This window comes from Acomys minous (assembly GCF_964271855.1).
Source record: "Acomys minous genome assembly, chromosome: 3".
Lineage (NCBI taxonomy): Eukaryota > Metazoa > Chordata > Mammalia > Rodentia > Muridae > Acomys > Acomys minous.
The window spans coordinates 18414206-18427883 of record NC_140485.1 but is presented as its reverse complement, the minus strand read 5'-3'; the positions used below and the strand labels follow the sequence as shown (position 1 = coordinate 18427883).

Genomic DNA, 13678 nt, shown 5'->3' with positions numbered 1-13678 from the left:
ACCCCTACACTAGAGCACATAAATTAAAATTTAAATAAAAATGTATTTTTAAAAATATTTTTTAAAAGGATAATAATAGTGAAAATGCTTTCAGAAGAGGGGCTAGCAATGAAGAGATTAAAAAATAGATTCAAGGAGCCAGAAATGGTGGCGCACTCCTTTGATCCCAGCACTGATCCCAGCAGAGGCAGGTGAACCTTTATGAATTCATAGCCAGTCTGATCTGAGTTCCATGACAGATATGGCTATGTAGAGAGATTTTGTCTCAAAACAAAACAAAACAAAACAAAACAAAACAGGAGGCAGGCAGGTGTTCAAGGACAGCCTGGTCTACAAAAGTGAGTTCAGGACAGCCAGGCTACACAGAGAAACCCTGTCCTGGAGGAGGAAGGGGGAAGAAAAAGAGAAAAGGGGGGCTGGAACTGGAGGGGGTAAGTCAGGATGGTCTCCCACCTCCCTTGGCGGGGCTCACACCTGGGCTGGTTTGGCTATCAGGGCAAGGAAGAGATTCCACCAAGGCCTGTGTGGCAGAAGAGCCTGGCTCCAGGCCCATCAGTGTCTTTTCAGTCTCCAGCCTTGTCAGTGCCATCTATTTGAAAAGCTGTCAAGGAGAAGTGAGACATCATGCTCCCTCCAAGGCACTGGTGGGGCGACAAAGACAAAAGGGGTTTGATCTCAGCATCCCAGCCTTCTGAGTTCTGTGAACATTTCAACATGTGTGCCCCCGACCATCGGCTTACACTGGCTGGGGACTTCTCACCCGATTATAACCTAGTCACAAACCCAGAGTGAAAAATCCCACCTCCAGGGGACAAAGCTTGATTGCTCCTAGACAGTCGTGACAGTCCGGTTTGTTTTTGCCGAATACTGTTTCCTAGTTTCCCATGATGTGGGAGGAGCTTATGGCCCAGCTCTAGCCAACGGGACCGGAAGGGAAGAGTCATTGCATGGTTCTGGGAACTTGCTTTAGGGTGTGCGTATGGAGGCCAGTGGTCAGCATCAAGTGTCTTCCTGAGCCACTCTCCACCTTACTTTTGGGGACAGTGTCTCTCACTGAAACTGGAGCTCACAGATTTAGATTCAGCCAGATTGGCTTGCCAATAAACTCCAGGGATCCATGTGTATCCTGCTGACCCCTGAGATGGGGTTACAGATAGACCAGGTCTCAGGGCCTGTTTTTATGTTGGTGCTGCAGAGCTAAACTCAGGTTTACATGCCTGTATGGCAGGCACTTAATTGATTGAGCCATTTCCCCAGCCCCTAGAAAAGCTTTTCCCCCATGTTTCTTTTTTTTAAGTATCAGCATTTATTGATTAAATTTTTTTTTTTGAAACAACATTTCACTATGTAGCCCTAGCTGTTCTGGAACTCTGTGTAGACCAGGCTGGACTCCATCTCAGAGATCTGCCCACCACCGACTCCTGAGTGCTGAGATTAAAGCCATGTGCGACCACACCCAGCCTCAGAAAAACTTTCACTATCATGATAAAGAGATGCAAATCTATCTTGTCGAAGATCTGCGATGCTCCACGGCAAAGAGGTGACAGGTTGGGTAGGAGAGCAGGAAGATGACAATCTAGGCTTTAGATCAGCACTTCCTTCCCAATGGTGCCACCCTTTAAAACAACTCCTCATGCTGTGGTGACCCCACGGGCTACTTCCTACCTGTAATTCTGCTACTGTTAGGAATCATGACGTGACTGTCTGATATGCGACCCCAGGAAAAGGTCGAAAACTTACAGGTTGAGAACCACTGCTCTAATCCACAAAGAGCCAGGTATCTGTGATACCTCTATCTAGACTTGCCGGGTGAAGGGAAAAGAAACCACTCGTTAAAAGTGTAGATCTAGTGGTGGCACACGCCTGTGAGCCAGTGCTTAGGAGGCAGAGGAAGGAGGATCACTGTGAGTTCAAGGCCAGCCTGGTCTACAAAGTGAGTCCAGGACAGCCAAGGCTACACAGAGAGACCTTATCCCGGGGGTGGGAGGGTGGGGGGGGAGGGGGGGGAAGGGAGTGTCAACCTAGATGTGATGCCAATCACTGTGTCCCATATCACCTACCTCTTCTGGACAGCAAGCAAGTGTCCAGCTCCTGAGCTAGAACTGGCTGTATCACTAACAGCCGACACTCAACAGGAAACCCCACCCCATGCCCATTGGTAGGAAAGGTGGAACCGTGACTCCTGGATGAACATGAAAGACTTGGCCTTTGAGCCAATCCCCTTGGCCAGCCTAATGAACATCTCTGGTCTCATGCCTCCTCTGGAGCAACGTCTGTTCCAGCTTTGTCCTGCCCCATGCCCGACTTTACCTCCCTCCCATACTTGCAAAGATACAGCTGGCCAAAGAATGCCATCCAAGAGGCTTTCTCCATTTTATTTCTTTGGGAAAGGAAAATGAAAACTCTTTCCATCACATATGGTAGATATATATATATATATATATATATTTATATATTTATATATAATTTATTTGTGGTTGGACATTCCAAAGCTGTTCATATTTTTCTCTCCCCCGTCTTCGTTTTGTTCTGTATTAGTGCCTTCTCCCAGTCCTGGTGGACCAGGCTCAGGGTCTGGAGCAGGTGCAGTGAGGGATTGGAGGGGTGGGCAGTGGTTGCCAGAGTGGCCTCCAATCAAGGTAAAAAACCTGTTTGAGGACCACCCAGAAGGAGCTGTGCAGAAGGTTGGAGGCCACAAGCAGGGCACTCCTGTTTTTTTTTTTGTGGGGGATGCACAGCTTGTTAAACAGTCACCAGTCATGGGAGGAGGCTGGTCAGGGATTGGGGGACTTGCTCACAGTAGTTACCAACTCTCTCCATCCTGACCCCAAAATTCTATCTTGGGGGTGGAAGAGAGAGTGAAAAAGAGAAATACAAGAACTGAGGGCCAAGTCTCCTTTGATTGTTATTGCTGGTGAATTGGAAAATTACTTTCTTAAAAGAGAAATTAGAATTTCCCTGCCTGTCTTGGGGAGATAGAATCTGAGAGATCCTAGAAAAGGACAGCGGCATTGACTGTCGCAACTCATACTGATGACAGTACCAGCCATCCCTGCCCGGACAAAATAAGACAACTCAGGAGTCTGGCAAGCAACGCAAGAGTCAGTGGTCCTCAAACGTTAGCCTCGTTCTTCAAGGGCAGTCACCTCCAACCCTGGTTGGCCCCTCAAAACAAGGGCCCCAGGCTCGGACTTGGGCCAGTGGAGCTGGGGAGTGAGCAGTGCACCAAAAGTCAAGCAGAGCTTTCTGCTGGGAGCAAAGGTTAGACTTGGAAGAAAGGCAGCCTGGGAAGATGATGTGAGCATGAAAGCAGAAGGCTGGTGGGGGGGGGGCTTGGGGGGAGTGAGGGAAACACAGGAAGACATCAGACATCCATCTGACCACAGCAACGGGGCACACAATGCCTAAGAGGCAGGTAGCACTCATAGCTATAATCAGAGCTGAGCAGTGACCCTGGGTATGGTGGGGTCAACCAAGCAGCAGGGCATGTAGCCTTGGAGGATCCTGGCCAGAGGGTGAGGATGGGGGTGGGGCTGAGAAACCTCCAGGTGACCTTTCCCAAGAATAGGAAGGCAGATCTCCCCTGAGTACTGAGCTTCCAGCCTCAGCTGTCACCTCCCTCAATATACACAGAGGGACACATGCTCAGGACTAGGCCAGGCTCTGAGGCCTGAGTCCAAGATACCTTGGGGGGGGGGGCGGGCAGGTAGCCCTCCCAACCACAGGCAGGCCATCTGCTCCCACTTTTACCAAGCTGCCTGGGTTAGGAGAATACCACACGAAGGAGAGAGACTAGGAGCCTAGGGTCTGTCAGCATTGGTAGACCCATGCAGGCCCCTTCAGGCTGTCTGGCCTCGATGGAGAGCGCAGACAATAGCACTGGACACAAAATGGCCAGCAGCAGCAGCAGCAGCAGCAGCAGCAGCAGCCAAGATCCGAGGAAGGGGGCTCGGGTACTTCCTGGCAATGCAAGCCTGTTGCCTCCATCTCCAACCAGAGGCTTCCCAGAAAGGGAGCATGCTCCCTGCGCCTGGGACCTCACCCCATGGCACTCTGCTCTCCGCGATGCTCTCCTTGGCGAGAGGGTCTGGAGTGGCTGGCTACCCACAGAGGCAGTGCTGGAGCTGCATGGACTAGGGGACAAGGGGGCTGGTCCCAGCTGCTTTGAGAACCTCTTTGGTCTGGGGGATATGCAGCACACGTGGGGAAGGGAAATGAGTGAATGGAAGGGGCCATCGGTGACTCCCGACCTTCAGACAGGGCACTTGTCAGAAGGTTGTGCAAGAGGACAGAGAATCAGATTTCCGTGGACTCGATTCGCTCTAGGCGGGAGGGGGTCCAGGCCTTCTTCTCCTCTCCATGCTGGGGAGTAGGCGTGCTGGCACCCCCTGCTGCCCCACGCTCCCGAAGTCGCCGCTCCAGCTGCTGGTTGCGCTGGTACATTTCCACGTAACTCAGCTGGAGCTGCTTCTGGTACTCAATGACCTTCTCCTTCTCCTCCAACCACACCCGGCGCTCCTCTGCAAAGCTGGCACCCTGGCGCTCACGGGCACGCCGCTCAGCAGCCAGCTCAGCCTGCAGTCTCCCCAACTCCCTGCGTAGGGCCCGTGTCCCACCCTCTCCCCCGGCATCCACCTCCCCATCAACAGAAGTCAGGGAAGCGGCAGCTGCCACCCCAGCCTGGCGGCGCATCTTGGCCTCATCGCTCTCACAGGAGGCCAGCGCCTCCTGTGGTTCGGCCAGGTCCACTGGGGTCAGTGCGGGCTTGAGGCAGGCAGGGGGCAGCTCGCCTTCGCTCAGCTCCAGGCTGGCCTGTTTGCTGCCGAAGGAGTCCCTCAAGCTGAGCAGCTGTTCCTCCTTCTCCCGGAGGGAGGCCCTACCCTCCCGAAGCTGGGAGCGCAGGCCCACGATCTCACTCAACTTCTGCGACACATCAGCCTGTGAGTCCTTCAGTTGTTGCTTCAGGAGGGAAATCTCACCCGCCTTCTGGCACACCTGGACAGGGACAGGCGGAAGCAGAAGCCCCGGTAAAGACATAAGCCGAGGTAGTTAAGGTTCATATCAACCCAGCTCCCAGATCTGGCTCCAAAGGCACCTCGGCTCTTGCTCTGCCCCACGGGGGTTCCTTGGCCAACTCATCTCTACAGCCCAAGGGCACAGCCTCTGTTCTCGGTCACTCTGAATTGATTTCACTCCTCCCCCCCAACACACACACACACACACACACACACACACACACACACACACACACACACACACACACACACACACACACACACACACACACACACACACACACACACACACACACACACACACACACACACACACACACACACACACACACACACACACACACACACACACACACACACACACACACACCACTACACTACACGTTGGAAGTAAAGAGAAGATGAATGGGAGGAAAGCTCTAGACCCCGCCCCAGCCCGCACCTCCCACTTAGTTTCCTCCATCCGGGGCAGGAAGTCGGCCTGCTCCTTCTGGCAGGCGGCCACCTTGTCCTCTAGCTCTTCCCGTTGCCTCATCAGCTGGGCCGCCTCCTCCTGCAGCTGTTTCTTGTCCTGCTGTAGCCGCAGCACCTGCAGCTGTAGGCCCTGCTGGGCCCGCTGGGCACGGCGGGCCACCTGCTGCAGCTTTCCACTGCAGCCCTGCCGGAGCTCAGCCAGCTCTCGCTCCCAGGCCTTCTGCCGCTCCTCCAACACTTGGGCCACGGCTGCCTCGCTCTGTTCCAGGCTGCGGCGCAGAGCTGCCACCTCCTGCTCCTTCTCCCACAGCCGCTCCTCCAGCTCCTGGATCAGTGCACTGGGCGAGGGCGGTGAACAGGCTGCAAATGGCAGGCCTCCACTGCCGCCCTCCCCAGATCCCAGGTGGCCGGACCGCCCCATGGAGGAGGATGACCCACTCTTACTGGATGCCCGCCCACTGTCAGAGGTCCCCAGATCTTGGTAGCCTGACCCCCCGCCGCCGCCGCCGCTGCTGCTACTACTGTAGCCGACAGTGCCAATGCGGTTGATATGGCTGGTGGAGGCACTGAGGGGTGCCAGGTGCTGGCTATAGCTGGAATTATAGGTGGGCAAGCTTGTGAGTGAGTTCCGGCCTGAGTCGGAGAGGCCACCCCCACTCCCACCAGCTGGAGTCATGGTCCGAGACTTGTCCAGTCCGCCCTTGAGTCCAGAAGGGCCCTGTCGTCCCTCAGGGGTCCCATTGGTCTGTGGAGGACACAAGTTCTGCATGGAATGGAAGTTCTTGGGTACAACAGGCTTGAAGGCTGATGGCCGAACTAGTGGCTCTGAGCACTGCATAAAAGGGAGGAGGGCGGGAGAGGCATCAGACTGTGATCTTAATCCTCTTCCTTACATCCAAAACTCCTGCCCCTGTTAGATCTCCAAACGAAGTCTCCCTCAAACCATCCCTGTCCTGGGTCCACAAGTGACACTTAGCCCCAGGATTGTAACTCCACAGCTCCCCCAAGATGGTTTTCCTCCTGCCTCCCATGAGCCCCCCCTAAAAAACTCTTGGGTCCTGGGACTAACCTGGTCTAGCTTGCCAGAGGTGGTCAGGAGCTTGGGTGGGTGACCGGGTTCACGATACTGTGGTGGAGCCTTGTCACTGCCCCCACTGCTGCTGCTGCCCCCACTGCTGCCCACCACATTACCACAGACATCTGTGTGGTCACTGCCCCGCAGCTCGCCGTTGAGGTAGAGAGAATTGGCGAGAACCTTGTCCTCTGATGGGTAGCGGCCAGGTCTCTCTCTGCTGGCCCCGCCGCCGCCGCTGCCACTGCTTCTCGGACCAGGGAAACTGCCCTGGCTGCCCCCACCCCCTGTTCGAGTGCCCACGCTTTTCATAGGAAACTCCTGGGCATGGGTCACCCCACCACCCACACTGCTCATGGTCAGGCGGGGATCTGGGGGTCCAAGCTCAGATGGCCGGGGGCCGAAGGCCAGCAGAGGATCCCTCCCTGGATCAGCGCGCACAGGTAACGTCTCCAGCTTCGCCATGACTTAAGCTAGCAGGGCACTGTGGGAAGGAAGGTAGAGAGGTCAGAAGCCACCCCAGCCCCACCACAGGCAAGTCAGTAGGGGCCCCACTGGGTCTCTCCGTGTTCCTCGTAATAGACAACAGAGGCACCAGGCCCCCAAGACGAACGAATAGCTGCCTTTGCCCCAGCACCATGCACACACCTCAACTGCACTCACTTAACCCGAGTCCGTCCATGAGCCTCTCAGACCCAGTGACCCTCTTAACTGTGCTGCAGCTCCCAGAATTTAGTTTTCAGTAAATTTACCCTGGGTCATGACTCCCATATTCCCCCGCTTCCTGGGCTGGGGAGATTGGCCGGGTTGAGGAAAGCAGTAACTGAATCCAACTGAATCCAGAAGTTAGAGAGACAAAATATACTTTACACACACACACACACACACACACACACACACACACACACCTAACAGCGTGGGTCTTTCCGCGGTCCCTTGACTCAAGGTGAACAATCGAAGTGAAAGCTAACTACAGGGTAGACTTTTCTCCTTACCTTTCCAAAGAGGTGGGGGGCCGGCGGGTCCTCAAGCTTGGGACCCTCCGAGGCCGGGTCTGCAGGGGCCATATGGCTCTCTATCGAAGTCCGAGCTCGGCCAGAACCAGCTGTGCGACTTTGGACTAACTGACCAAGCCATCCCGTACTACAGTTTTCTCCTCTGTGAAATGGGAGTCATTAAAAACCGTGCAGTCGCGCGCCAGGCGCCCAGCAAGCCAGCGAAAGAACCTCCCTCCCGTCTTGCAGTTGGGTGGGCGGAGCTGCTGCTGCTGTGGCCTGCTCCAAGGTCGCAGGTGGGCGCAGCCCTGCTTAAACCGATTGGCGCGCTTGGGCAGTGGCTGCAGCAGGTGGCAAGGGAGCCTCCCTGGAGGTTTTCCTAACTTGGTCTCCTGAGGGCCTGGCCCCCCCGAGAGGCCCACTCTGAGATCAGTACTTTGCAATAGTCCCCAAGCTGGCAGAGGCCAGGGGCAGGGACTCAGCGACACTAGCACAGGAGCAACCAACTCCTCCTGCCAGGCTTTTCCCACAGGTGGGTGAAACGGGGCGGGGCTTGCACAATCAGTGCTGACCCCTGAGGATGCCATGCCTGCTGAACCCTGCTAAGAATGCAGTACCACCAGGAAGATTTTTGGATTAGCCATTCCTACACACACACACACACACACACACACACACACACACACACACACACACACACACCCCTTCCCTTTGGACCTTGACCCCGCGTCAACTGACCATGCAGTGTTCTCAGCCAGTTCTGCTGGGTGTACTCTTCCCACAGAAGGGGGTGCAAAGCCTCCTATTATTTATTACTCGTGCTCAGAGAGGCCTAGCTTACTTCCTGGTTCTTTTGTCCTAGAGATCTGTATTATACAGGTGGGCAGGGACACCTGGCATGTCCCAGCCACTAGCTAGAGGCTCTAATAGCTCAAATACGTGTGCCGGTTATGAAAGAGGGCTGCTCTTCAGGCCTATAAACCCCAGAAACCAGGCGGGGCACCTTTCTTCCCTATTAAAGTTAAGGGGTCCACGTACAAGCATCTCTTGAATGCTCTGCAGACCTCCTTCTTACCCAGATGGCTGATTCTAATGGTGTGTCCTTTCTGTCAGGCCCCAAACCAAGGGAGGCTGCCGACACATGCACCCTTCAGTTTCTTCTGGCCACACTGAACACTGCCAACTTTGCTAACAAGCTGGTCATCGGCACTGCAGAAATCTATCCAGTGCCTATCCGCACAGGTGTGGAAGGCAGCACTGTTGCCACCCTCCTCCTTTTGCCCATCCTGTGCCCACATGTAAGCTGATACCAGCCTGGGGCACAAGAGGCACCTAGGGAAATCCCGAAGTGTGGGGTGTAAAGGTGTAGAACCCCAACAGGGAGGCCTCTTGGCCTTACCCCAGCTACCTCCACTCTGGGCATACTCTAGCCTGCTGGCCCTCAACCTTGAAACCTTCTCCTACCCTAAGCCTCCTCTCTCTCTCTCTCTCTCTCTCTCTCTCTCTCTCTCTCTCGCTCTCTCTCTCTCATCCTCACTGAGTTCCACGTAGGGGACAGCTGCGACTGGAAGGGTGAAGGCTGCTTGGCCTGAGGCTTGGAGCCAACAGGGAGGCCTGGGCACGGTTACAGGAAGAACTGGCAAATCCTCGCGCAGCTGGAGCCCAGGTGGAGGGAACATGAGAAGGGCTGGGGCACCGGGTGTGGGTGTGACATCATTAACTTGACAGGCAGAGATTGCTCGGAAGAGAAGACCAAAGATACCTCTTGCAGGGAGGCAAGGCTGATTGTTAGCATCCGAGAGTGGCGTAGGTGGGCCTAGCCACCAAGCAAGGATGGGAGGTAGTGTGGGAGCAGCAAAGAGTCCAAGAGAAGCTGTGCCCTGAAAGCCAAAATAGGGAGGGGATTCAAAGCAGGGTCACTAACCAGCCTGGAGAAATAGGCCCCAGACCCCTGCTACTCGGAATTCTGAAGCAAAAGGATTGCAAGTTCAAGGCTAGCCTGAGCAACTTAGTGAGATCCTGTCTTAAAAAATAAAAAAGGCAGCTGGATGTGGTGGCACACACCTTCAGTTCTAGCACTCAGAGAGAGGCCGAGTCAGGAGGATTGCTGTGAGTTTGGGGCTAGCCTGGTCTATAAGTAGCAAGCCCAGGACAGCCAAGGCTACACAGAGAAATCCTGTCTACACACACACACACACACACACACACACACACACACACACACAGGCTCAGCGGTTGACTGCTGCTTCCCTAGCATGTGCTAGGATTCAATCCCTGGTTTGGAAATAAATAAAAATCAGCAAGGAGGTCAAGAAAGAAGAAACAGGCAGAGGAGCAGCAAGCGGCCTGAGCTACTTGAAGGGGCTCACAGGAGCCCAGGAGTTTGATACAACAGTGAGAACCAAATGAGATTCATTGTAAAAAACAAAACACAAAAAGCAAGCAAACAACCAACACAAAATGAGAGAGGAAGGGAGGGAGGAAGGAAACAGAACAAACATGAGGACTGTTTCCAGTGTTGAAAAGAAAAAGAAAAAGGGGTCTGGAAGGTAAAACTGGAGGTGAAGAGTGTGGTCTGGGTTCTGCAGCTGCAAACACCACCGACGTCTATGTCGAAATGGTTTTTAGAAAAGTACAGTGTGAAGCAAAAGCAGACAGGACCACAGGGATGGGAAGGTGCCGCAGAGAGACAGCGGAGCTCCTGGTTAACGGAGGACAGAGGAGGTCTTCATTTGAGAAAGTCAGGAATCAAAGGACTTTTCTTTTTTAAAGTTAACCCAGGAAGCAGGACGCGGTGGCATGGAGGCGGAGGCAGATCAAGAGTTCAAGGCCTGCCTTCGGTAGATACTGAGTTTGAGGCCAGTCTAGGCGACATGTCATCCCGTTCTCCAGAAACAAACAGGGGAAAACATAATAAACAACAGGCCAGGGAGGAGACGGCTCAGTGAGTAAGAGTACCCGCTGCCCGAGAGCCTGACCCTGAACCCTCAGCAGCCACATGAAATCGTAGGACACCTCCCTGTGGCCGTGCTAGCACCTGTAGCGCCCCGCTGCCAGCCTAACTCCCAAGTTCAGTGAGAGACTGCCTCAGGAGAATGAGGCGGAAAGTGACAGACACCTCCGTCCCTCTCTGTGTGCACGAACATACGCTCTACCAAAAAAATCAAACATTTTGATAGGAATGAAAACGCTGATAGAGGCACCACTAGTGAGACGCTGGCCAAGGACTAGCACAAGGGAGCTGCGCCACAGGCCGGGGTGGAGGAAGGACCCAGTCCCAGGAGTGAGTGTGCTGACTCTGAGCGACAGGAAGTAATCTAATGAGGGCTTGGGAAGATCTTTATAAAGATCTGCAAAGCTCTCCTTTCTCAGCTCCAGGGAAGGAGGCCCCGAGCATAGTTTGGAGATGGCCACATGTCAGTCTGCCTCATTCTTTCTCTAGAGTGTGGGTCCTTGGGAGATTCTTAGGGTCCTAGACATTGTCCTGAGCCTCCCTCCGCAGGCTTTACATGAGGCCTGCTGCTTTGTAGTCAACCAACAGGCAATTCCTATAGCGTTCCTTGCCATAGTCCTGCCCTGCGGTAGTCAACCCCTCGTAACCACTCCCTTGCCTCTTCCAACCTCGGGCTCCTTCCTTTCCTCAAAACCCTGGTGGAGAGCCAGAAGGACGAGGAGTGGGATATAGTCTCTTGGTAAGTAGGAACTGAGGGAGAGAAAGGGCTGAGCCAGGCTGGTGGGCAGGCCGAGGCAACAGTGTGACCTGCAGAGGCAGTTAACAGCCATCAAATCAGTCTGGGACGATAGCCTGTTGCCTGAGCCTACCTCTGTTTCTGTCCCACCAACCCTCAGTGCCTGTGATACTACAATACCAGTGGTCAAAGGGGCCAAATGGACTCTGGCTAAAGCCTTTCCACAAGCAGGGTCAAGTGCAACAGAATTCTTGGCAGCATCAGCTCCAGATGTAAACCACAGCTCAACTGATTAGCAATGGAACTTCATGCAGATCGCTCCGCCTCAGATTCTCACACCTACCTTACAGCAATCTTAAGAAGGAAATGTTTATGTGCAAAATGCCTGGTAATCTTTCTGGCACCCACAGCCCAGTAAAGCTGTGGCAGAGTCCCCAGGGCCTATAATATATCCTATCTTTCTCCTGACGTGAGCTCCTCACCCCACACACGACCTATTCTCAGCTCTCAGCCCATCCTATATTCTTCTGGAGCCAGTCCAAATACTCATGCTCAGCATAGCATCCTTGATACCCGAGGGGTCTTGAAGCACTTAGCTCAGGATGCCCCAGGGAGATTGGACTGTGAAGCTTCCCCATCGGAAGCTCGTGTTACCTCAGGGCACAAAAGATGTCTTTAGGGGTTTCTGGGCCCTGACATCAAGAAAATGCAAGGCCGATGCTTGTGGGAATGTTGCTTATGAGCAATGCAAATAGGAAATGGATTCAGAGAGAGAAACAAGGAAGAGCTGCCAGGACGGACTCAGGGAAGGGGATTCAAGGAGCAGAACTTCTTGGTTGGGATGTATGAGGGGAGATTTATCTTCCCTTGGAAACGTGGGCACCTGCAGGGCAAGAGGCCCATCCCCGAGATCACGGCTCTGATGAAGGCACTGCTTCAGGGCTGAAGGTAGCGACAGCACACCCCCACCCACCCGCTCACACAGGAGCCTGCCTCGGCTGTGCATGTGTGTCGGAGTGGGGAGGGGGGGAGGGTCGCCATTCACTAGCACATAGCTCCCAGCCACAAACCCTCCGCAAAGGTGCCACAGAGGTCTCTGCGGTTGGAGAAATTCCACCCATACCTCCCTCGGTTCTCCACCAACCTGCGTGGCCCCCCGGGGGGGCGGGGTGCAGAGAGATGAGGTGACATAATCTGGGCCGCACCCCCTCCGGCCGCCACCCCCCCAACCCCGCCGGGTGAAGCGTCCATGACATCATCGGCCTCATCACCCCCCCCTCCTTACTCCCCCCCCCCCAGCTCCGGGTACCCTAGCAGCGGGACGCGCCCCCTCCCCAGCTTCCCACCGGCCAGAAGCAGCGCGCGATGCAGCGGACGTGTTGACCTGAGGGAGAACCTGGAGGGGCGCCCCGGCAGGCCTGTATCACTTACTCACTGCCTCAGAGTCCGGCGCAGAGGCTCAGACACCGGCGCCAGCTGCCCCGCTCTCTGGCGCAGCCCGAAGCCCGCCCCACTGGGCGCGCAGCGCGGCCCGGCTCTGCTCTTGGCCCCTCCCGCCCCGCGCCCGGCCCGCCCACCAGCGGCTGCGGCAAACGCGGGCCCGCCCTCCGGCCACGCCCCCGGGACCCGCCAATCCTGGTCGGGGGCGGGACTCGGTGCCTTAACCCCTTTGGTCGTTTAGCGCGGGCTCGCCTGCTCCACAGGCCAGGTGGCACAGATTCTCTGCCTCAGTTCCTGTTAACTGCCATACCAGATTCTTGAGGTCAGGCTCCAATCTCTGCCCTCCAACGAGTCCAGCAGGTTCCTATTCTCTCTGAACCCCACATCTTGAATAAAGAGTATGAGCCCTTTGGTTTATGGACAACCCCGTTTGGGCTCTTGATTGAACTAGCTGTTCCCAGTGCAGCAGACTAAATTCTTCACATCTGCGGCTGGAGTGATGGCTTGGTGGTCAAGAGCACTGGCTGCTCTTCATAGAACCTGGGTTTAATTCCCAGCACCCACATGATGACTGCTTTCAAGGGATCCGACACCTTCTGGCCTCCGCGGGCACTGCACAAACACACGGTTGAAATAAACCATACACAGAATCAAACAAACAAACAAACAAACACAAAAACACAAAACACCCAACCACAACAACAACAACAACAAATGGATAAACAAAACAATCTTTAAGATCCTTCAAGCCAGGTGGTAGTGGCGCTTGCCTTTAGTCCTAGCACTCAGGAGGCAAAGGCAGGAGGATCTCTGAGTTCAAGGCCAGCCTAGTCTATAGAGTGAGTTCCAGGGCAGCCATGGCTACACAGAGAAACCCAGTCTTCAAAACCAAAACAAAACAATCCCCAACAAACAAGGTGCCTCCAGAATGCGAAGGATACGATCCCAATGGAGACCAGAGCCAATAAACTGACCAGTTTAAAACTTGTCACT

General features: G+C 54.6%; 1 protein-coding gene across 1 annotated transcript; it reads right to left on the bottom strand.

The window, feature by feature from the left end:
• Positions 1-2354: 2354 nt before the first annotated feature.
• Positions 2355-12804, bottom strand: LZTS3 (leucine zipper tumor suppressor family member 3). The gene is given in 6 exon segments (XM_084774232.1): positions 2355-4995; positions 5458-6321; positions 6559-7029; positions 7031-7045; positions 7557-7719; positions 12681-12804. Coding segments are annotated over 5 exon segments (2121 nt in total). The 5' UTR covers positions 7629-7719; positions 12681-12804; the 3' UTR covers positions 2355-4296.
• Positions 12805-13678: the final 874 nt, after the last annotated feature.